Below are 26,416 nucleotides of genomic sequence, written 5' to 3'. Positions count from 1 at the left end.
TATTTTGACCTTATTAAATATAAAAGAAGATAGGGGGTGAAAACATTATTTCCACTGTGTAACACAGCCGTCTTAAATGAAACCACTCGTGTAACTATCGTTAAATTTTATTAATTTTTTTCTTGTAATTGACAAAATTATAAACCAGCATTGTATGAAGTAGATCAATCAGTCGTCTTTCAATAGGTTTCATCTTATACCTATATCACTATGTATAAAAACGGAAAATGTGTATATGTCCTTGATAGGTCTATTTGTGGTCTTAATTCAGGCATTTTATTTATATATATAGAGATAATTAGGTGCTTGATGATAGTATGTCGTGGTGGTGTCGTGTATGGTATGTCATTTAAACTGTAAGAGATAATAAGTAGAATAAGTAAAATATCTAGTTAATGAATAACTCAGATATATATAAAGGTAAATTCACTTATATTTTAGTATGATAATTAAAAAACTATATATCTAAAACATTATATATATAAAAAAACAATGGTTCTTTTAATGTTTAAGCTATATCACTATAATAATATCCTAAGTTCTCCGCTTCTGTTGCAAGGCCGAGAATCATTTGTGTGACCTCCTCTCCTTGCTCGGGTATCTTTTCCGGAGGCCAGTGGAAAGAGGAACCACGAAGTTCATATGTGTAAACTAGTGGCGTATTGAGAGCGTAGCGGACCCAGTCCATGCTACCACCAGATGCTTTATCTAAAATAACATAATATTACTAATGCATAGAGGTCAAACTTTGTCTTAAATAAAGCCACGGTAAGTACAACATGGGAGGTTAAGTACAGAGTAATATATTAAAATATATTACATAACATTTAATTTATTTTAAGTAAAAAATATATATTTAAATACCCTCTTCTTGAGAACATTTCGAGGTTGTAATAACAACCTGTGAATGTCCTACTACTGGGCTAAGGCCTCCTCTCCCTTTTTAAGGAGAAGGTATGGAGCTTATTCCACCACACTGCTCCAATGCGGGTTGGTGCAATACACATGTGGCAGAATTTCAATGAATTTCGAGGTTGTAAAATTCCATAATGTTGCTCAAATAAAGGTTGGTATAAATATAATAGACCTTCATTCGACACATATAGGTTTCTTCAAGATATTTTCCATGACCGACGAGCACGAGATGAATCATAAATATAAATTAAGCCCGAGATATCTCAATGTTTGTACTTGTGCAATATTCGGCTATGTTTCACGTATTTTATCTTAAAATAATACAGTAATATGTTACATTATTAAGAAAAAAATCATGTTCGGTAAAAATAAAGTAATAAAAAAGAAGAGAAATTCAAGAAGTCCAAGAAGAGCGCATAGTGAGAATGAGTCTTCTGATATGGATCCATGGATGGGTAAGGGCCACGTATCTATATATACTATACTTTTCCCGGTCTTTGTGTACACTTACATAATGTCTCTGCAGCGGTTCCAGGTCCACTGTATTTCTCTGTGTTAACTCGATATCCGTAATCCAAGGACACCTTACCTATTTGCACCTAAAATAAATCGACTCAATGTACCAACACTTAGATAACCCTTATAGAAAAGTCAAATTTATCGTTATCGTTATTAAAGAAGGTGTTTAATAATATTCGACAGTGATAAAATTAAATCTGCTCATTATGTTGCTTAGAATAATAATCATATTATTCGAATAACAAAAATGTCTTCAATACTGGAGTATATTGGCAAAGTCTTATGAATATGAATATATAAATAATATCCTGGTACATTATTCACACAGATCCCAAACTAAGAAGAGCTTATACAATGGAAACCAGACTACTGATATATACTACTTTTCTTTGTAAATACATATTTATATAGATAATTACACCCAGACTCAGGACAAACAGACATGTTCATGCACACAAATGTCTGTCCTGGGTGGGGATCGAATCCACAACCTTCGGTTAGAAAAGCAAGTATCTACCAACCACGCCAACCGGCCCGACAACTGCTAACTGTAGGCTCGCCTTAATTAATTCATAATGAAAATGTTAGCAATTAGTGTATATGAAAACGGTTTTTTTAAGCCCAATTATTACTTAGCGATTACACACAGCTGTTGCTAGTCCATATCTATCCATAGATTAATTGAATTTATCTTGAATAACTGTAGATGGACTGTTATCGAATCTCAAATTTGTATTTTTTAGCAACATTTAAGTTTTAATTCTCAATTCAGTAAATGATTATTCGGAGATATTATAATAAACATCTAGTAAAGATATTTCATTTTAATAAACCAATATAAAACTACTACCATTGGTAAGGAAAAAAAATAATTAGACTGAAAAGAACCGACCAAAAAGATTTACTTTGCTTTTTTTGGCTTTGTTTTTTTTTTTAAGTCTTTAATACAATATTTTTTAACACTAGTTGTGCACTACACTAAGTATTAAATATATTATAATATGTCAATAACATTAGTAATAACTTAACCATGTCTGAGTGGCTTTGAATGTATGAACAAGTAGCAGCAGATTAGGAAAAAGTTTGGAGTTTATCGCATCGTACTGGTTCATCCCACACATACGTTACCTTACGATATTTTCCTTCACCATTGAGCACTTAAGATAAGATCTTTTGGGGTTTTAGCACACAAATTAAACATTTAAAAGCTCAGTGTTGTAAAGTCATCGCCAGTCGTCATCATCAAGTGAGATTCATAATAAGATAAACATCCACAGTCAGACTAATTTGGATTTAATAATTATTACAGCCTATAATAGTTTGATATCAAAATTATATTAAATAACTTACTAGATCTTCGTAATTGTGGACGTGCTCAGTAGAATCAGAGTAAGGAACCAACAGAAGAGATGCATAGGAATGAAATGCTACATAGAACAGTAGGTTATCTATTTCAGATATATATGATGATAATGTTTTAGTTTCAATCTCCGAAAACGGACGTGATCCAGCGTAGACTTGATAATCGCAAGGATTATTTGATGTTGAATACTCTATAAAAAATATAACAATTATGAGATTTATTTTCTATATATATTGTATTCAACATTATAGACTAACACTAGCTTCTCTGTTCCGAAGATCATAGCGTCATGTCATAGTACTATGTGAAATTTGAAATTTTTGCAAAAAGTTTTTTCGTCAAACTAGACAGTTACATCCTTATATAAAGGGAACTCGTAACATAGTGATCACCATAGTACCCGTGTCTAGTGTCTACTACTACTATATTTATTGCCTTTCTGATCCTCACAGAAGATTTTGTACGCTCCTTTGGTGTTTTTTTCTATTATTTTGACTTTAGTAGATTGATGCGAATGCATGTTTTTATTTTTTAACAGTATCACAATCAAATTTTCAGGATTACAAATTATTACATAATATACTATATTTGAGTAGTTCAGTTCAACAATATTTAAATTATTTAAAAAGAGGTTGTACGTGACCTTTTTATTAATATTGCAATAAATACTAAAACTAAGCATCAATCGAAGAGAAGATTTGGCTGTCCCGTATGTAAGACTAGCAATTTGTTAAGTTACATATTAGAAGGTTTTAGCAAAAGTCAATTTGGAGATTCACGTAATTAATTACTCACGTCCCCAGTTATAATCCCAATTTCTATTTGGGTCAGCGCCTATACAGCCGTTAGACGATATTGAGCGAGTCTTTCTCCAATATCGGTCCTGAAAGCGTATGTACACTAAAACATTACAATAAAACACATTTATTACACAATTATCCATGTTTGATTGAATCGGAGCTTTGAAAAAATGATTTGGACAATTTATTGTTCAAATCATTTTTTCTCATGTAAGGAGGAGAAAATGAGAAAAAAAGAGTTCTCATGTGATTTTTTGTTCAGTAGTTTGTTGCGGTATTTATGATACAATTATATTATTCATATTACTGGACGTAGCGTACCTACAAAGTATCAAGATTATCCATCAAAGCGTAATATGCAATATCTGATAAGAGCAAGTAGAGGTTCTGATCGTCATATTTTGGATTGCATAAAATATGTTTTTGCTTTTACAGTAACAGCCTAACAGGCTGTTACTGTAACTGTCCCACTGCTGGGCTAAGGCCTCCTCTCCCTTTTTGAGGAGAAGGTTTTAGAGCTTATTCCACCACGCTGCTCCAATGCGGGTTGGTAGAATACACATGTGACATAATTTCAATGAAATTAGACACATGCAGGTTTCCTCACGATGTTTTCCTTCACCGTCAAGCACGAGATGAATTTTAATCACAAATTAAGCACATGAAAATTCAGTGGTGCTTACCCGGGTTTGAACCCACGGTCATCGGTTAAGATTCACGTGTTCTAACCACTAGGCCATCTCGGCTCCGCGGCTTTGCTTTTACACTATCTTTCAAAACCTCTAAATCATACATAAGTATATAATGTAAAATAGTAATATTCAATAGTACTAACAAATACATAGCTGTAATGGTATCCATCAGGATTAACAGTCGGGAAGATCCGCCAGTCGAACTGATCCCTCAATCTTGTTACATTACGGTTTGAGCTCGTGAGCAATTGATTGATGAAGTACGTTGTCGTGGCGGGGGCGATCCATTCTCGCGCGTGTATACCTAAGAAGAAACTGTCAATATTAGATTTACGTTGCTCCTTTTTTGAATTCTGTTTCTCAAAGAAGAATCTCTTGGGATTGCTCGATCCTCCGTGCGTGTCAAATTCGAATGTCAATGAAAAACATCTCCACAGAATTGTTGTCCGTGAATTTGGTGTATCTTTTGTTTTGTTTTGATTTAATTTATTTTTTATGTGCCTGCGTCACAATATAAATTTTAGGATTAAGTTTAAAAATACAAATTTTAATTAGACACTAATTTAGTAACATTTTGTTTCGTGATATATTTTTATATTTACGACTTTTGTCACACGAAATGTGACACAGTTGTATTATGTATATTAATATTAGAAATCAATCTGTCTATTCTCTGTCCGTCTATTACGCTTTCATTGCTAAATTACTGAACTGATTTTGATGAAATTCGTTGTGAAGCAAGCTTGAGCCAAAGAAATGACATGAATTTTCTTGTACCTAATTACCTGCCTCCTCACGCTAAAGCGCGGGTAGTGGGCGAAAACTAGTCATTTCTAAACTTTATTTTGCACGTATAACAAAAGTGTCTAGTATTTATTACACAGTAACAGCCTGTGAATGTCCCACTGCTAGGTTCAGGCCTCCTCTCCCTTTTTGAGGAGAAAGTTTGGAGCTTATTCCACCACGCTGCTCCAATGCGGGTTGGTGAAATACACATGTGGCAGAATTTTAGTAAAATTCAACACATGCAGGTTATTTATTACATAAGTTTAAATTATGGTACATTTTAAATAATAATAAATCTACCAGTTCAACTAGAGAAGGAAGAAGAAGTGGCTTTAGCCCAGCTCTGCGGTATTAAAGGAAGCTTAGTTTACTGTTATCATAGGATAATAATGGTTACCTGATTCAATGAAAAACACTGGTTTTTCTACTCCTTCCTCGGTTGGTGTGTTGATACGAAGACCTCGTATCTGACGACCTTCGTAAGTCATACCACCTACAATTACCTCTGTCCAGAGCGGATAAGTTCTACTTACGTCAGACAAGTACTTGTAAATCTGAAAATATAATAATTATAACCAATTTCACAAAAGGAAGATGTGCTCAATTCGTCTGTATATATAGGTACGTTCGTTTTTTTTTTTGTTTGTAAGCCAAATTGGATGATTAATATTATTGCGTTCGGTCCATTAGAGTTCCAAAGTTGAACTACAATCCTACTTAAACTACTGTACTAGGTATTGCTTGTTGGGACATTGTTAAGTTTTTTTAAGGAGATAATTGGACAAGCAAATTTTAGAAGCCAATTTTTATTTTTTGTGGAACAAATATTTTTATTTGAATTATACTTAAATTATATACGAGCATCTGTTTAGTTTGTTTGTTATGTTTTAACTTACGTCATCAATATCGTAGTAAGTATCCCAAGAAAATCTTTTATTCTTTCTCCTTGAAATTGTAGGCTTCTCTGAACGAATTACTCTGAAACAAAATACATTTTTTACAATTCAGTATTCATACAGTGTATTTGTTTAAGTATCCATTACTGTGTTATTTATGTCTTATAAGATTATAAGGAACTTGATTTTTTTTCTTTGTTTTTCTGTTTTCTGTGGTTAAGGAATTCTCAGTAGCAGCCTGGAGTTGGCGATGCATTAAAATATCCGGTAAAGCTATTAATGCAAGCACATGCTGTCTTCCTAACAAACTATAAACCTAAGAGAGTATAAGTTTAAGTTGAGAAGTACTACTGTGACGGGAATCTCTCAGGCAGTACCACTCACTCATTAGATATTCTAACGACAAACAGCAATACTAAATATTGTTATGTTCCGGTTTGAAGGAACAGCGAGCCAGCGTAAATACAGACACAAGGGACATAACATTTTAGTTCTCAAGGTTGGTGGTAATAAGGAATGGTTAATGTTTTTTACAGCACCAACGACTATAGGAGGTGGTGACCACTTATCATCAAGTGAATTATTTTCCCGTCTGCTTACCTATTATATATAAAAAAAACTACTCACTGGACCGATTCGATTAAAGATTTACGTATCTTAAAATATACTCTTTAAAATCAACAATATGGAAAAAAAACACCAAAATAAAGAAAAGTCGAAGAATACTTTTTATCTCTTAAGTCCACACAAATTCGTTTGAGTCCGATCTCGTTGCGACATAGGCTTAGATATTACAAATAAAAATAAAATTTATAGTATATAAAATGACTTAAATAACTTACTCAGATACATCATCATAGACTAGCGTCGTGTTCACTTTATCATTTTTAGCTATTTCTAGAAAAACTGAGTTCAATTCAGGAGCTACTAATATTTGAGCTGATTTTCTGTTGCTTGAATAAAACAAAGTATCCTGTAAAAATTATGAGTATAATTGAAGACCTCACGACAACAGGCAACATAAAATGGCGCTATTGAGTCTTCGCTTTGTTTGTGTCTATTAGATTTCTTATCATTAATTGAAAGGTACACTGATAAATGTGTGATGGCAAGTATTCACATCTACCTTACATGTATTATTAATACTTTATTATATCTATACATAACCATACATAAATTAATAATAATAAAATGTCCTCCAGACTGATTTCGGCCACTGCGGCGTCTCAAGAGAGATTAGCCAACTGCGCAGGACATATTATTGTGCACAAGTGTGTGCGCAAACAGGTGCACTCTCTCTTCCATCACTCTCATAAACCAATGTGACGGCAATCCGATACGACCGGAAAGAGTTCAGGCGCAGGATCAACGGCTTTACGTGCTTTCCGAGGCACGGGAATGTACACACTTCCAACTTCCAGACTCCGAGATGCTACTGAGAATTTTCTGACAGAAAAATCCAATAATTTTTTATTTGCCCGACCTGGGAATTGAACCCAGGACCTCCAGGTCTGCGGCTTTACATCAAGCCGCTAGACCAACGAGGCAGTTGTTGAGGCAAATTAGCAATACCACCACCTCAACGCCGCCATTATCTTCTTCCTTCTGTGTGCTTAGTGAGTATACTATAGACTTCGTTGCAATATATTATTACATAATAGGAAAAATATTTTTGTCTTATTAACGTAATTTTTTTTCTGTATATATATTAATTTTCTCTTGCATATTTTCTTTAATATTTGTACCAATTTTAACGCATAATATGGAATTTTATCACATAACTATGTGTGTAATTATTTAAATAGTTGTTTTTTTTAAATATTTATGTTAACGACTATTGATAATTTTGCATATATTTTAAATAAACAAGCTCGTGTTTGTATAATTTAGTAACACGGATCGAATAAGAACTATAAATAATTTATTGTTATTGTACAACTATGTTATATTCATATTACTATAATTATTATTTAAGACTAGGTTTTCCAATGTGCGTAGAAGTCGAGATATAGACCGCCTGATGATAAGTGGTTACTTAATGCAAGGCAACTCCTCCCTCTCCCCATTAACCTAATACTCTATCAGATACATCACATCCTACGGTTTCTGAAACGATTGCCGTAATCAGATTTACTGATGTGAATAAATACAGAACGCTGATTGGTCGTATTACATCATAGGTTACCATCGACCAATTAAAATTCAGAAGAAAATCAAATTAGTTAATTTAGCATTGATCAACATTTCAGAAACTGGTTTATTTTCTGTTACAATACAAAGAGATAAAATAATTGAATACAATGTAAGTAACAGTAACAGCCTGTAATCTCCTCTCCTTTTTGAGGAGAAGGTTTGGAGCTTATTCCGCCACGCAGCTCCAATGCGGGTTGGTAGAATACACATGTGGCAGTTTTTCAATAAAATTAGACGCATGCAGGTTTCCTCGCGATGTTTTCCTTTAGCGTCAAGCACGAGGGGAATTATAAGCACAAATTAAGCACATGAAAATTCAGTGGTGCTTGCCCACGATCATCGGTTAAGATTCACGCTTTCTAACCACTAGGACATCTCGGCTTCGAACACAATGAATGTTATATAATTATAAATGTCTAAAAACTTACATCTTTCTCTTGCATAAGTATTTTTAAATGTTCCAATGCTCGCTCGTCTCCTTTTATATCATAATACTTATAATTATTATACTTCTTATATTCCAATTTTTTAGAACTAGAAAAATCTATAAAGAAAAATATAAAAATAACAAACAATTTCGTTATCATTTTAGTAATGGCTTTGGAAAATAATATAAGAATGGAACAGTAATCGTTAGTACAATGTCCTATATATTAAAAGTCGAAGCATTAGATAAAATTGTTCAAATAATTAATGCATATACTAGTCTCATAGAACTTGTTTTCCACTGATTGCAAAATTATTCGCCTATGTAATATTGAATTTATTGATTCTATATATATGTTTCTTTCTTTCAGTTTATTAACATTCTAAGTTCTGAGTCAAATGTTAATTATAATTACATTTCGTTAAATAACATTACGAAGTAATAATGATAAGTGAAAGATCCATTCTGTGGGGTTTACGATCTCGGGATTTGGACCGAAGACTACATAAACTGCAGTCTTATAAGCAAGGTATCTACGAATTAGTTTACTGATGGTATACTAGATGGTAGGTAGGGCTTTGTGCAAGCTCGTCTGGGTAGGTGCCACCCACTCATCAGAAATTCTACCGCAAAACAGCAGTACTTGGTTTTGTTGTGTTCCGGTTTGAAGGATGATTACAATTACAGGCACGAGGGACATAATATCTTAGTTCCTAAGGTTGGATGCGCATTAGTGATGTAAGTGATGGTTTACGTTTCTTACAATGCCAATGTCTGTGGACGTTAGTGACCACTCACCATCAGGTGGCCCATATGCTCGTCCACCTACGTATACTATAAAAAAAAGTTTTACCAAGGGACTAAGGGTCATTAAACTAATAAGAGAGATTAGTTAGTAGGTACTTGTAGCGTATTAACTATAATAGGAATATCCCAATGACTAAAATTAAAGCCCATATTTATTTATTTACAAAAACAATAGTTTTCATTTTCTTATATTCATAGACAATGGATCATTTATATTATAGAATGTTTGTGTGTCTAATCGTAAAATCAATCGCAATCTCAAGTATGTAGTCAATGTGCGGGTACTTGGTATTGTACTGATATAATTTTATTACATTACCTTAGAATGTGTGTGACTTCGCTTGTACCTAATATATTGACTGCCTCGTTGGTCTAGTGGCTTGATGTAAGGCCGCAGACCTAGAGGTCCTGGGTTCAATTCCCGGGTCGGGTCAATAAAAAGTTATTGGGTTATTCTGTCAAAAAATTCTGTGTGTGGAAGCGTGTATACTCCGTGCCTCGGAAAACACGTAAAGTCCTTGGTCCTGCGCCTGAACTCTCTCCGGACGTTTCGGATTGCTGTCCCATTGGATTATGAGAGTTAGGGAATAGAGAGTGCACCTGTGTTTGCGTACGCACTGATGCATTTTTCCTGAGATCGTTCGCCGTGGCTGAAATCGGTCTCGAGGACATTATTATATATATATTCAGCTTATAGGTTGCGAATTACATACGTAGAATAAGGTGAATCGCCTTTTATGTAGATCATAATTCAAAATAAAATTAATAAATTAGATTTTCAACTGAACGAACATTATAATAATATTATTAAATGATAATTATGATTATTGAATGATTTTTGCGTGTATTATCTATTGATTTTTATATTTCAAACAATATTTACTTTAAACTTTAAGCATCATTTGAACAATTTGCTATTGACTTTGTTGTGTTATATATTATTATTTGTTATATATAAAAAAAAATATATATATATGAGTAGGCTAATATATATAATATTCAGGCTAAAGTTAAAGTATAAAATATTACCTGAGGGCTAATTCTATTAACTTATAAAAGTTACAATCAAAATTAAATAAACGTCACAAAAATAAACGTCAGTTACATCGTAACTAGGAGCCAATTCTACTAATTTATAACGGCTACGATACGATCCCGATTGTTTTACAATCCGATTTCGACCGAAACGAAACTAGATCGTTATGTGAGTAGAGTAAGAAATCGTATAAACGTTTCGATTCGATTGCTATAAAGTGATAATTTGTAAGTAGAATCAATCAACCCTTTCCTATCGTTGAATCCTATCATAACCTACGATGATTACTTCCATGACTTCGACATATTTAGTTCCTTTCATATTTAATTTTAAAATTACCACTTAATTAATGTTCTTACACCAGATATAAATAATAAAAGTACATCTTACGTTTTTGACACTAAACAAAAAACATATTATATAACTGTAACAATAGGAAACAACTTCAGGATGTTTTGAACAGTGACAGTTCTTCGTCGAAAGACTTCAAATGTTATTAATGTTAGCTAAGGGTTAATAGCCTAGTCTGACATATCCCTAAATCATCTCCGAGATGTGGGGTTTCTATAAGAATATCAGTTATTAATCAGAGTGAGAACCATTACAGTTTTTAGCAGTTTAATTTGTGGTCATATCACATTTCGTGTAATGCTGTGACGAAAACGTGTAAATGCTTTTTGTGTCGAGTGAGTGTACCTTGTGTATCCACCCAGCAATTAAGAATGTGACTCTAAATAGACTCATTTTCAAACAGAAGAGGTTTTTATCAACGACGGACCGAAGGGTTAAAGGGTGGAAGGTGGCTGTTTTGTTTTAATTCTTCTTTAAAAGGTAGCCTTACGTTAAATATTTTGTGTTAATTACTTGTGTGTTAATAATTACTGTTTATGTTACATGTAAATACAATTAAAATGTTTTAATGATGTTTGAAAGCTTTGTTTAAAGTTGAAGTAAATAAAGTTCAATTAATGTCTAAATAAAATTTACTAAATACTTGTTTATTTACCTTTCAAACCCACATAATTACATCAATTTGCGTATTAAGTCATGTGCAGATTATGTAGGAAAATATTAAGTCTTTTAGTGTATCTTTTATATTTATTTGACGGACTGGCTTATAGGCTTGATGATAAGTGATCACCAACGCTTTTATACATTGGTGCTGTAAGAAATATTAACTGTTCCATATATCGCCATTGTGCCAGCAATCTTGGGAACTATGAAGCTATGTCTGATTATCTAAACTATTATGATTAGTACTGTCCTGATGGTTCATCAGGATAGTACTAATCATAATGACCCGCTATAGTAGCTGATTTACGGTTGTGACATCACATTAACAATATACTACATCTCACGAAGAAAACTGCGCTACAGAGCAAGTACCTAATGAAGAATTTCAATTACTTGGTTCCGCTTGTGCGGATAATCTAGGTTAACAGATGCCATATAACCAAAAATAGCCAAGTTATATATAACCGTTTTGCTTATTACATAGAAAAATCATATGTGTAGATACGTACGACGTTTTTTATTATAATAAAATTGTAAATTGAAAAAACACTTCACCTTTCAAATATTACATAACAGAAATAAAATACATTAAAGATTGTTTTTCAGTAATTACATTTTGGCAAAAGTCAAAATTGTAATACCGTAATAATTGATAGTAGGATTTTGTGTAAATCCCTCTGATTAAGCACCATCAGGTATCAACACATCAGGTAATCAACCGCCAAACAGCAATACTTATTATTCTTGCGTTCCGGTTCGAACGGTGTTTAAGCGAGTGTAAATTTCTGTTATTGTATATAGTGTATTATATGTCTATCAATATTTCTTACAGTGCACTATTACAGTTACAGTATGTGGTTGCCAAGTTATTTTTAATCTTAATATTAATTAATCTTAATATATATATGTATAAATTATGATTAGAGAAAAAATCACGCACGAAAAAAAGTAACCTTTTTGTACAAATCGGTTCTATCTTCAAATTTAACGTAAAACAACAATATTTTGAGTAATATATAAATTTCGATTACATTTTTGATACGTACAAAGCAATACATCACAAGGGAATATTTGTGGCAAGAATCGTTTGATGTTGTGCTGATTAACCGCAATAGAAAATAATGGCCTGAAGTTTTTATGTTCTAAAGTAATTTTGGCTTCCTTTGTTAAATCCATTTCAAGCGCCTTTGTAAAGTGAACACCTATTACTTTTGTGATAAAACGTGCAAAAAAAAAACAAATCGTTAAGGGTAAAGGTAAATTAATCTTACTAATATTGTAAATGCGAGCATTTGTATTTTATAATGTTTGTTCCTCAATAACGCAATTACTGGCTGCAAGAATTCTTAAGAAAATATATGCCTCGTTGGGTCTAGCTGGCTACACAGGCTGCCTAGCTTATAAGATGTGAGTTCAAATACTGGACCGAGCTAATAAAAATGTTATTCAGTTTTTCTGTCAAGAAGTTAAGCTTAGATGCAATGCCTCATGAATACCACGTAAGACCGTTGATCCAACACCTGACCTCTGATTTTTTGCTGCCGTGGTCGGAATCGGCCAGAAGGACAACTCGATAAAAGAAACCTAAGTTGATTATGTTTAGTATTGCTAAAGGATCTTTATATACACAACTATAAAAACCCCATTTTCTTATTCAGACAAAACAATTGATAATTATTTATATTTACAAATAATATAGGTCTCTAAGTAAAACTCTTTCGTTTTATTTTTATAACTTTATAAAGGATTTGGTGGTTATTACATTTTACTTCCATCAAAAACTACATCTGTCGCATGTCACCTAAATCTCTTCGGCACTGTTCAGACGAGAAGGATTACGGGAAAAAAATGACAGCGCTTTGTATTGATTATCCTATTAAATTTTGCTAGCTTTAGGCGCGCTCTTAACACGAATAAAATCTTGAACAACTAATATATAATATTAATCATATTACAAATAAATTGCAAGTATTATTTTTCTACAATTTCTATGTTTACAGAACGTGAGACCAGGATGTAGTTTTATAGTCTGAACATCTTATATGAAGATTTCATTATCGTTAGATGTTCTCCGCTGAATACAAAGCGAGATGCGGTTGCTCTGTTTTGCTAATTAAATCTATTAGTAGTGTTTAGTTTTTATTTTAGTTTTGTTTATTTATTGATAATAATGAATAGGAACTAACGGCCTTACTTATAAACGTTGCTTAGTCTGTTAGTCAAACAGTTTGTATTGTTGTAGGGCTTTGTACAATCTCGTCTAGAAAGGTACCATTCACTCATTGTATATTCTACCGCAAAACATAAGTACAGTGTATTGTTTGTGACAATTTTTTTAAAATCATTGTACTATTTTTAATACTCTTAATTAAAATAAATGAAACCTTAAACAAGAGTATTATTTTAATGAACAATTGATAAAATTAAATTGAGACATATACTTAGAGGTTGCGCCGAGAAGGGGGTAGTAATAATATAATAAAGTCGTGATCATTAAACTTCTTGAATAAAAACTACTTAAAATTATTTATACGAATTGTGTTGATGTCTGTAGCTTTCTAGCCGTGGCTATATTTGATCTATCGTAAGACAGTTGACGCATCCACTTTTTATGTCAAGGGTTTATAAAGGTGACGTAACCTTCAGCACTCTTCCTTCAGGCTTCAGGCTTCTTCAAATCGTAGAACGGCGATGATTTTAACATTATTTAGGTTTTTTAATTTTTACTGGTGTTAGTTCTTTGTGCATGCTCGTCTGGGTTACCACACACTCATCATATATTCTAACGCAAAACAGTAATGGTTGGTATTGTTGTGTTCCGGTTTGAAGGGTAAGTGAGCTACTATAATAACATGCATAAGGGCCATAACATCCAGTACCCAAGGTTGGTGGCGCATTGGCGATTTAAGCGATGGTTAACATTTCTTACAATGTCAATTTCTGGTCGTTGGTGACCACTTACCATCAGGTGGCCTATTTGCTCGTCCGCCAACCTATTGTATAAAAAAATAGTAGCGGACAAAGGATTCATCAAATCAGACGTAGGATTCAAAGCTTTAAGTCCGAGGTGCGGGAGTATAACATCGCCGCCTTCCTCACTCCGAGTTGCTACAAATAACTAATAATGGCCCAAAGTGGAATTTGTACCGACGATAGTATGCAGCTTATAAGCTAGTCATTAGAACGAGGCAATTAAGCTTTTATCCACTGAACGCTTGGCATCGAATTACTATTTATTATTCGCTTCGCACTTCGTTTAGTCCTTTCGCTTTGTAGTCGAAACTGTAAATGACTTACATACATTCAGCTCACGTAATATACTCTTCGCATGGAGTTCGAGAAATATCTAAAAACAAGAAATAAAAGAATCTCTAATAAGATAAACAAATACATTCAAGATCTAATTAATCAATAAAATAAATAAATACGTAATTATTTTACAGGAGTATTTTTTTATGATATGATAGCGAATTACAGATTTGTTGCTATACATATGGCATTGTGTGTTCATGGAAATCCTTAGGACAAGAGTTAATACATATAAAACATTAAATTTACCATCGATATCAATGTTTGTTACGCTTTCACATCTTAACTATTAAATCGGTCAACATTAAATTTTACATAAACGTTGTCAAGGCAGAGCTTATCCGAGATGACCCAGTGGTAAGAACGCGTGAATCTTAACCGATGATCGTGGGTTCAAACCCGGGAAAGCACCACTGAATTTTCATGTGCTTAATTTGTGTTTATAATTCATATCGTGCTTGACGGTGAATGAAAATATCGTGAGGAAACCTCCATGTGTCTAATTTCACTGAAATTCTGCCACATGTGTATTCCGTCAACCCGCATTGGAGTAGCGTGCTGGAATAAGCTTCAATAAGCATACCTTCTCCTTAAAAAGAGAAAGGAGGCCTTAGTCCAGCAGTTGGACATTCACAGGCTGTTACTGTAATGCTGTTACTGTAGTCAAGGCGCCGCGATCGTAGACTAAAAAGCCGCTTTTTTGGCTGACAATTTTATTTCTGACTACATCGAAATATTTTATATATAGCCTATGTCCGGCCTGAAACTATTAACTAAAATCATAAGAAAATACCATCAATTGAATTAGTAAATAATTAATTAAATAATTAAATCGGAAATAATAAACAAATAATACTTTTTTTTTATAGAATAGGAAGGTGGACGAGCATATGGGCCACCTTATGGTAAGTGGTCACCAAACGCCCTTAGACATTGGCATTGTAAGAAATGTCAACCATCGCTTATAACCAATGCGCCACCAACCTTGGGAACTGAGATTTTATGTCCCTTGTGCCTGTAATTACACTGGCTCACTCACCCTTCAAACCGGAACACAACAATATCAAGTATTGCTGCTTTGCGGTAGAATATCTGATGAGTGGGTGGTACCTACCCAGACGAGCTTGCACAAAGCCCTACCACCAGTAAAACTTATTCGTTATCATAAATATTGTCGGTAAAAAATAATAATCTATCTATTGTTTTCAATACATCGCCAACCAGGTGAACTAAAATTATTTTTATATCACTCGAGACTGGCTCACTCACGCTCTTTGGCGGTGATACCTAGACCTCAAAAATATCTGTTTATTTATTTTATTTCTTGATATAAGAAACAACTTTGGAATATTCACATAATTAACTACTTAAAATATCAATAATAGGATAGTACAGTGTGATACACCATTAAAGGCATTTACAACAACACAGTTGAATGACATTGTTTACACTTATTACACTTATAAAATAAACAAATATATAACATACTATATTCAATATTATTTTATTTTTCATAATAAATTTAATCGATTCAAGAGAGAGCTGTTTAATTCACTTTAACGTTGGGATAATGTGGTCATCTCGATTTTTATTACAGCAGTAATAAAAATTCAATTCTTAATATTAAAACGCTTTATGTACAACAAATAGTGTTGTTCTGCAAAACAATTCGTATTCGATATTTAAAAACTCCGTTAAAAATTACTTACTACGACTAAAAATAGCTTTATTATAAAGTAAAATATAAATGCTTTGGAATGTTTAATTCTAAGCTTCTTCCTCTTTACAATCGTAGACGCGTCCTCGATAACATTTTCCTATATAAGTTATAGAACGGAACAATCGACTGTAATTACCTGCTTTCTAAAATTATGATTCGTGCTCCTAAAAAGGTCACTAGACCTTTTGTGTATACTCCCGTTGAAAAACTTACTCACTCCCGTCAGGGGTGCTACTCTCCAATTAACAGGCTAATCATAGATTTAAATAATATCTACAAAATGCTCAATAATATGATTAACAATAAGAAAGTGTCAAACGAAGCTCTTATAATTGATATTTTAATGACAATTTGAATCAGTTTTGTAAAAAAATATCTTTTTTTTTCTTAACATCTTTTTCTTTATGTATAAATGTACTTCTTACTTTTGTTTGCTTTTAATCAAATAATTAATATTAAAAAATTTAAATGTTCTCAGATATTTATATTTTATTCATTTTATACCAATCAAGTGATAATTTTATAATAATTTAATTGTTAATGTTTTTTCTATTTGTAATAAATATTTTGATTATTAATATTATTATTTTTTTGTTAATTCGAAATGTTGATATATTTTGCAACACCTATAATTTAGGAGACACTTGATTTGTATAACGTCATGTTTAAAGACTCAATTGTACTTATTAGTGTACTTCTTGTTGGTGTTGATATTATAATTAATAAATGTTTATTAATCTACGATAGTCGATAGTAATATATATTTTTTTTCAATTTAAGTCTATTACTTTATTATATGCATTCCATATAAAAATTCTATATAAAATATAAGTATTCTATATAAAAATCTCCCTTTTGTATAAAATTTAAAAAATGATAATGATGATGAACACGTCAAGGTGGCCATTATCAATAGAGAATAGTCAACGCAGGGTATATTATAATCACGGTAGCATGCGAAAGCGATCCCTTGGCGCTCCTCGTTAAGACGGAAAGGGTACCGCTGGTTTTTTAGTGGGTATTCCGATGTTCGGGGCGCACTCGGCGCCTTGGACACCGGCGAGCCCCACATACCCCCCCGCTGTTCCCGTGGGGGAAACGCGTAAGGCGTTTATCCAGCGTTAAAAAAAAGGATATATTATAATAATCGAGTGAGTGCTATAACACAAGTGCACTCTTTATTCCATCACTCTCATAGTCGGATGCGACTCGGAGAGAGAGTTCAGGCGCAGGACCAACAACTTTAAACAGTAAATTGAGAACTTCCGACACTTTACGGCAAAATTGATATTAAGAGTCATTCTCTTGTATTCGAATTCCAAATTTAAAACAACGATTTTATCAAAAATATTGATACAATTGATACAATTCTAGTAATTAATTTAAAATTCAGTTTAATTCTAGTAAAAGTTTTTGTTAACAATTTGAGTATGGTTACTGTAATTTTTTGAAATTAACATCCTGTTAATTAAATGCAATCTCTCTATTTGAGAGATTTTCTTTACCCACCATTTGTATACCTAGTTTTCCTACGGCATTACCCGTGAAGAGAGTAGAGTCAGGCTTTAGTTACTCAGTGTCGTTACCAGTACACCCGAAAACCTGCTTGCAAAATTTAATGACAATCGGTTAAGTAGTTTAGACATGAAGGCGTCACAAATAAACAAACTCACTCTCGCATTTATAATTTTAGTTAATATAATGGAAAAGCACAGGCTGTTTATTACTAATTGAGATGAGAAGTTACAAAATTATGAATTACCAATCAATTACATGTCAAACAATTTTAGTATCTATACGCATGTATTAAAGCATATTATTAAATGGATCACAGCAACACATTAATAACGCTATACGTGTTAATTCCTCAAGGGTTGTTAACAAAGAGAAATCGAAGTTTTGTTACCTAAGTTTCGATTCTCATCAAAAGTTTTTAATTGGAACACACACTGGATAAGACGTGACAGTTTTTCAACAGTTGCTTGATTAATTTGTCTTCCTTATTTAGTACAAGTATTTCAATTTGATATTAACAAAATCTGGTTGAATTTTAGAAGTGTTTATCGATAGGTTGCATGAACCGTGAACGTTTGGTGCTAGCTGAGTACAAAAGAGGCGCCCTCTATTCTACTCGGCTTATTTGAAATTCCACCCACACCGATTCGATTTCAGGCAATCCATAACAGCTTGATTATTAAGGTATTTTCTGCCTCGGAAACACACTCTGAGGAATCAGCTTTTCTGAAACTGCCGTTTTTCTGAATCAATGTTATTTGGGAACCAGCCGTCTGACAAGCCACTTTTATGGCAGTTTTGTTAAAACACACGGCACCGAACACATATAAATGGGATAAAAGTAAGCGAATGATGACTTATATACATTGTTCGTGTACGAAATATCAGCTTACATGATCATATATCGTTAATTAATTTATTGTTTATAATCAATTGGAAATTAAATACTTTGCCTCAATTTTACTTCCACAAACAATTTTAAATAAATTCCAAAATAGGTCATCAAAATGTAACCTTAAATAAAATTCTTAGATATTACAGTTTGAGTATTTAAGAGTTTCTATGAACTCGTCCTCAAAAGTAAAAATATCCAAAAAAAAACTTCTGTGTTTCGATAATTATTCCAAAATAAATTCTGAAACATGAATATAGATTGACATGAAGCGCAATTGGTATTTTTTTCAAATTTATAGCGGAGCATTATGAATTAAGTTCTTTGTTATTTTTCTCAGAAAGATATAAGGAATTTGTTGAGAAGTGGGACATTATATTAAAAGCTTCAATAAAATTACCCCTTTGCATTAAATCCAATTACTCCCACTTTAATTTTTTATTAATATACCCAAATGTCAGATTATTGTAAACGCTATTTTGGTGAATAAAATGAGCATTATTATCTTAAGCATATAGATAACAATATTTAGGGATATGTATATGTACAATTATAGTTATCCTTAAAGAGGAATTTTCTTGATATATAACATAGACTGTGCTGACCCAGTGGTTAGAATATGTTTAGAATTAAAACACTTCATTCGTTACATTCAATTCATCTTGTGCTTGGCGGTGAAGATAAACATCATGAAATAACCTTAATCTATTGGATAACAAAGAAATATTTATCAAACCTTTCATCACCAAAGCGCCACCAACCTTAGGAAATAAGCTTGCTATCTGTCATGCCTGTAGTTACTCAGGTTCACTCACCCTACAAAATGGAACACAAAAATATTAAATTCTGTTGTTTTGGGGTAGAATATCTGATGAGTTGGTGGTTATATGTAAATGTAAATATACTTATTATATGTTACATATTAAGTATATTTCTCTTTAAGGATAACTTGAACGCAGGCGAGCTTGCCCTACCACCAAGTGTAAAATATATTATCTACAATATAGTATAAGACACAGAACCTCTTCGCTAAATTCATACATTATTTAAGAGCACTCTCCTTTAAACATAACACGGTAACAATTGAATTGCAAAATTTGCTCGGTGTTTAATTGAATTCGTTCGTGTTGTATAAAAGCTGCGGCTCTGCTGTCGCTTTACAAACAAAAGTTAGATTAGCTCTCTACGGCACGTTCAACTTCTAGGGTTTTTTATGCGTTTTTTATACGGTAACAATCTGGTTCGAAGTTTAACAATAATTTATCGTATACGGTGATATTTTTTGTTTTAATTACATCTAACTTAAAAAAACAATATATGTCTATATTACATTTTATTTTAAGTATTTTTTTATGAAATTGGTAGGCACATAGCTAAATGAAAACCTGATGGTAATTGGTCACCACATCCCATGTACATTGGTGCTGTAAGAAATATTAACGATTCCTTACAATGCAGGGTAATCTTGAATACAATTTAAAACAGAAATATCAATTTGTATTACAACTTATGTAAAACATTTTTCCTTCAGTTTTCAATAATTTAATTTCAGATATTTTCTTCATGTTCCAGGGGACGAGGTTAGTTATTTACACAAATTGAGCAAATGAAAATTCATATTTTATTTCCCGAGGTATGAATCCGAGACCTTCGTTGAAGATACGTGTGTTTTAACCACTGATCCATTGTATCTCAGATCGTCTCTCTTCTTGAATTTACCTTTGATCTGATAATGGAAGACGGTGAAACTTTTAAATGACTCTTTATAGCATAATCCTCGAGTTTGTGCACATTAATTGAATTGTTCATAAATTTCCATACATTATGCTAATAAAACATGTTTTTTTTTAGTTATATAATTATAAATTGAAAGGGATGCATAATTATTTTTCATTTCAGGTAATTAATTACAATTGCGATTCTTACTCCGTTTTTAAATCATTCTTATAAAATTCCAAAATCAAATTAAAGAAAAACATAATCTTATTTTCAATGGAGAAATAGAAGGGAAATAAATATCAATTGGACTTGATTGACAGAGCTATATGACACAACTGTACAAATAAAATTATGACCTCGCTATGGTGTTAAATAAAATTATAAATGTGAAACTCAAAGGACTGCGATGAAAGGAATTATTGGTGCTGATTCAATCCACCAACGTAAATTTAACTTGAATATTATACATTTATCGCGAAATATTTGAAACATAAAATATAAATGTAAACAACAAGGACAATATGGGATCATTGACTGTGATCAAGGTCGTGAGTTTATTGAACTTTGGCAATTTAAAAAATCAACTAATCGAATCATTAAATGTACCAAATGTCAATAGTATTGAGACATTTCGTACATTGATTAAACGTTGAGGATATAGAGAGTAATTATATATACTAGCCAAAGAGTATAAAACTAAAACGTGTGTTTCATTGTTTGAACGCGCGAATATTTATCAGTTCGATTTGTATTAGTTAGCCCATTTATTGAGAAAAACTACAGGCTATATATAACATTACATCGCTTCGACACTTGAGAGTGATGCAGTAATATTTTAACATTCATAAGGTTCATCGACCTTTTGCGATTTAATACATCAATCATCAATCGACCATTATGATATTTGTCACATTGATAGTGCTGTGTGTAAGTGCTGTATTCGATTAATAATGTACTGTGAACAGTTCCGTTTCTGTCCAGCGAAACGAGCATTTAGATCGAAATCTGAATTTTGAATATAACCTAGTTAAAACTATATATATATATATATAGTATATATATATATATATATATTTGAAATACTTATCCCTTAAATGTTTTACTCGGTTCGTTTTGAGGGTAAGCTAATAAAACAATTTGAATGTAAAATTAATAGGAGTACCTTTTTTAAGCGTATTCGTTTTATTTATAAAATAATCAACACTTCTACTCGAACAATGTTTCTTTACTATGTATTTGCTCACAAAATGTTTTTAGTTCTCTTAAACTGTCTTCCATCAATTAATTTGTTCAAATTTAATAATGCTAATATATCTATATAATCACATTGAGGTTGCCAACGTAAAAGAAAATCCAAGTCTCTTTTATATTGAACGCATGACGACTTTGTATTTATTATTAAACATCTGAGGTAGCTTATAAGTACCAAAATGGAAAGTTTCTATCTTGAATACACATAATAGCACCTAGATTTTTTTTAATTTTTAAAAGTTATAATACAGGCTTAGAAAAACCTATTCACTTCAAGCCGAAGCCTATCGTCGTATTCGTAAATCCTATATCACGTGTCATGTTAAATATTTACGCAACTTTTTTACATTTTCGTGTTTTCTACAGACGAATTCGTCAATCAATATGTAATTTGTCTAGGCCCACCTTTGGGGATTACGATTGACAAGGTTGATATTATATGTTCAGGAACATGCATAGCAAATACTAATATTAATATTATCTAGTACCAAAATTTGATGTTATTGGAATTTCTGGAATTAAAGACCTTATGGCGTCAATCACTTTTTATTTATTTATTTTTTATCACGTCGTTAGCAACGCTATTTATTATTGTATTAATTTATACTAATTTTTTTACTAAAATAAGTTCTAGAACATATTATATTCCAAAGAATTATGTTATAGAAATGCTTATGATTTATAGTATCATTACGTTGGAGTGGAAAAATGAGATGATTCTGTTTTGTTATTTTAATTTTTTGTATACGATCACAAACATACCCATAATTCCAAACGAAATAATATTAAATATCGTGTAAATGCTACAAATAGTCATAGCATTCAATTTTAATGAAATATATTTACCAACAACAGATAATTGGAATACTGTTACATAGTTAGTAATGAATGCCATAATAATGTTATCGTTCTATGATGTTGAATCGAATTATTTACTAATTTTAAATTACTAATTTATAAATAACTCTGTATGTCTATTCACTGAACCTATTTTTATTAAATTAAGTACCAGCTTGTACCCCAAGAAAGACGTACCACGTTTATAGATATAATTTCTTAGTTCCCAAGGTTGGTAGCGCATTGGCGGTATAAGGAACAGTTAATTTTTCCTCACAGAGCCAATATCTACAGACGGGGGCGACCACTTTCCATCAGGTGGCCCATTTGCCCGTCCGCCTACCTATTTTATATATAAAAAACATATATATCTTCCTAAGTGGAAACAACACGACGCTATTTTATGGATTTTGGCAACTTCCTAACAAATATGATATTCTTTAACATCTTGACGGTAAAGTATCGTGTTATCTGTAGTGATATTTTGTAAGAATTCACATCATTACTTGCTTTGCATTACTCGAGTTATGGTGAAAAACTACTTTGATGCATATACATGCATCAAAGTAGAATACTCTTGAAATGATATAACTATTACGGTCAATGTCGCATATCACCTTCTGATATGAGTGACCTCCCTTTATATAACCAATAATTATATTTTAACGTTTTCTATATGACCAATTAAAACTGGGTCAATAGGTCCGGGTAAGATTGTAACGCTGACATCCGGATACGTCAAACTAATATTTGCTTAGGCCCGTATCTGTCTGGGTAACATAAGGCATTTCTCAAGGGATAAACGTATCCACGATCGGTATTTAATGAGGAAAAACAAGATTCCATTACGAAAGTATATATTTAAGGAAATTGATATATAGGCGTAAAATTATTTCTGATTGGTCTTGTATTTCTATAGTCATATTTGTCTGTGCGTTAAGCGTTGATGTATTTATGTTGAATAAGATGAATTACATATTAAATCATAATAGTTTTTATAATGTCGTTTTTGAAAAGCTTAATGCTTTCATTGTAAATTATCGTTAAGTAGATAATTTATTTTAGATTTAAGCTAATTATAGTCGTGAACAATGAAGAATCACTTTTTATAACATTCGTATTTTTAAATAATAAATTGTTTCACTTTTGGTTTATATAGCATTGTATATAAAATATATTTTAATAAATGAAAAAATTATAATAATGTCCTCCAGATCGATTTCGGCCATGACGGCCAATCTCGAGAGCCAACTGCGCAGGAGATATTATAGAGCACGAGTGTGTGCGCAAACACAGGTGCACTCTATCTAATCCGACGGGAAGAAATCCGAAGCGACTATAAAGAGTTCAAATAAAAAAAAAAAAAGTTTAATAAAAATACTTGGCAAAACCTTTCTAATGAAAATTTTAGTCTGTTATATTTTAAACTATCCACTAGACCATCGTGATAATCAAAATGTCAGTACAAGATACAACGAAATTGCAAATGACAGAGAGAGCTATAAAAACGATCGTTCGAAACGGCTTCGTTCGTTTCTTTTTATCAAAGAGGTTATATTAAATACAGGACGTTTTGTACACCGGTACAAATAGAACGTGGTTCTACAAAGAAGTGCGAACTTACATAGTCATAAAGCCTTTAAATACAACGTTAACTCTAAAAAAACGCTCGTGCAAACGGTGCATTATTCTATGAAACATGTTAATGTTATATCCATCAGTCACGGAATAAAAATAAAAATATCATCGATATTTTTAATAATGCTTTTGCTATTTCAAAGAATAAAAATGAATAAATTCTGAGATTACTTCATCTTTTATCTAGGTTTTCTGATAACTCAGTTACGTATTGTAGTATAAAACACGTTTGTTAGAAAACTAGGTTGAAAAACAAAATTTCTTTGAAGATTTTTAGGTGTCTTCTATTTTTGAAATAAAAAAGTTGGAAAATGGAAATTTAAAAAGTTGATCGTTATTAGTGGTTTGATTTTGAAATGTTTGTATAGGAATAAGTTCTTAGCTGGGAAATATGGCGCTGCCTTATTTTTAGTTTTTATAAATTCAGAACGAAATACGATTTCGAATATAAAACTTTTTTTAGTTAAAGTGCGAAATTAGCTGTATTTCTTTTATTTCTATATCTATATTGCTTAGTCAGACTTGATATTAAATTTTTTAGATCTCTATATCATATTGAGTTTTAATTTAGATCATTCTAGAAACGCGTGTATAAAGATGTGTACGTACAACGAGTGTAGCCGAGTCTTTATTTTATAACACTGTATTGAAAATGTTTTAGAACGCAGCATTAATTTATTTTCATATGCAAATGATTCTCGAACTTTCCATACACATAATTAAACACTTTGCTACATAATTTTTATCTTCAATACTTATTGAAAGCTTTCAGTTTTTAAAGAATATTCTTATATGTAAGCCGACACGAAAGATGCGCAAACACTGTCTAGCTTAGCCTTTATTCCATTTACAATCTGTTTAAAATTTTATATTATATTCTTATTATTAATAATACTGGTCCATACTTAATGGCTGCTCTAGCAAAAATAACAATACAATTTGTCAGTATTAATTTGATGTTTATGTATTTTCTTTGTTTTTCTTATGAAATTACTTCACTAATTGATTGAATTTTGTTTTGCTGTAATATAATAGAGAAGTGGAATTTGAAAGAGTTAGCATTTGCAGAGTTATATTATTTGTATTTTGAGAGTTCATATATTATGTGTTAACTTTGAGCGCTGAACGTTGAGCGCCCAAATTGTCACAGGAGTAAACAAATGTAAGATTTTGTTACACCAAGACCGCTTTATTAATAAAACTATGTTCGTTAAAAGTGAAGTTAAGTTATTTACCTTTGTTTAATGAATTTATGAAACAAAAAATATTATAAGTGAGTTGGCATCGGTTAAGAATTAAGTGACAGATTTAAATATAGAATAAAGATTAAACAAAGCCGGATAGTGAAAACCCTGAACGCAGCGTCATAATGAGAAAATGTAACAGTTATTTCATTTCAACAATAGAAGTAGTGCAAAGCAGCAAACAACAGCAGGTCACTGGAGAAGCAGCTTCTCTTCCACAAAACCGCAGAGCCTCTAGCGACTCCAACACAGCAACAATTCCTCAGTTGAGTCCATTATTACTTTGTAATATATTACAAAGAAAAATAAGTTCTTAAAATTAAGTAATAACATATAAATATAATTGAAGTTGTAAAATGTTAACTTTTAAAGTGCCGAAATATGGAAAATTATTGCTTAATTAGCAATACAATAAAATTGGAAAGCAACAACTATATTTAAATGATACAACGCTTTTAAACGATTCAAATCGCATTAGGATTCGACCTAGGTCACCTAGTACATTGATAAAATGTGTGTTCAATTTATAAGTAAAATATGAAGAAATTAATTAAAATAAATGTTTGAACTACATGGGATATTGATTATTGAATGTAATTAACTTTATTAAATAGAACTTTTGCGGTGAGTTGATGCGTCAACGAAATCGGGCAATATATGGCTTATATTGCACGTGGCCGATTTTGATACAAAGACTGAAATTAAACGAAGAATCGATTAAATACCACTCAAATAACAATGTATATGCCTAGACTAAATGAATATAATGTATTTTACTTACGGTTTCGTAACCCGAATCTCTCAAATAAGTGTTACAATGTAGTGACTTAGATTAATATAATT

General features: G+C 31.9%; 1 protein-coding gene across 1 annotated transcript; it reads right to left on the bottom strand.

The window, feature by feature from the left end:
- Positions 1 to 91: 91 nt before the first annotated feature.
- Positions 92 to 8,794, bottom strand: LOC126770199 (zinc carboxypeptidase-like). The gene is made up of 9 exons (XM_050489460.1): positions 8,593 to 8,794; positions 6,814 to 6,944; positions 5,972 to 6,053; positions 5,473 to 5,629; positions 4,433 to 4,593; positions 3,593 to 3,680; positions 2,785 to 2,987; positions 1,427 to 1,514; positions 92 to 708 (listed from the first exon to the last, which is right to left on the bottom strand). The coding sequence occupies exons 1-9, from the start codon at positions 8,749 to 8,751 to the stop codon at positions 509 to 511; spliced, it is 1,269 nt and encodes a 422-aa protein (XP_050345417.1). The 5' UTR covers positions 8,752 to 8,794; the 3' UTR covers positions 92 to 508.
- Between the last annotated feature and the right edge of the window lie 17,622 nt (positions 8,795 to 26,416).

The sequence above is a fragment of the Nymphalis io genome, chromosome 8, assembly GCF_905147045.1.
Source record: "Nymphalis io chromosome 8, ilAglIoxx1.1, whole genome shotgun sequence".
NCBI classification, from domain to species: Eukaryota; Metazoa; Arthropoda; class Insecta; order Lepidoptera; family Nymphalidae; genus Nymphalis; species Nymphalis io.
The sequence above is the reverse complement of the archived record's forward strand: the minus strand, read 5'-3'. Positions and strand labels throughout refer to the sequence as shown.

Coding starts and splice junctions, on each gene's coding strand:
- LOC126770199 (XM_050489460.1), bottom strand. CDS start 8,751: ATGATAACGAAATTGTTTGTTATTTTTATATTTTTCTTTATAGATTTT. Junction 6,945..8,592: donor TACTTATGCAAGAGAAAGAT/GTAAGTTTTTAG, acceptor TAATTTTTACAG/GATACTTTGTTTTATTCAAG. Junction 1,515..2,784: donor TCCACAATTACGAAGATCTA/GTAAGTTATTTA, acceptor GATTTATTTTAG/GTGCAAATAGGTAAGGTGTC.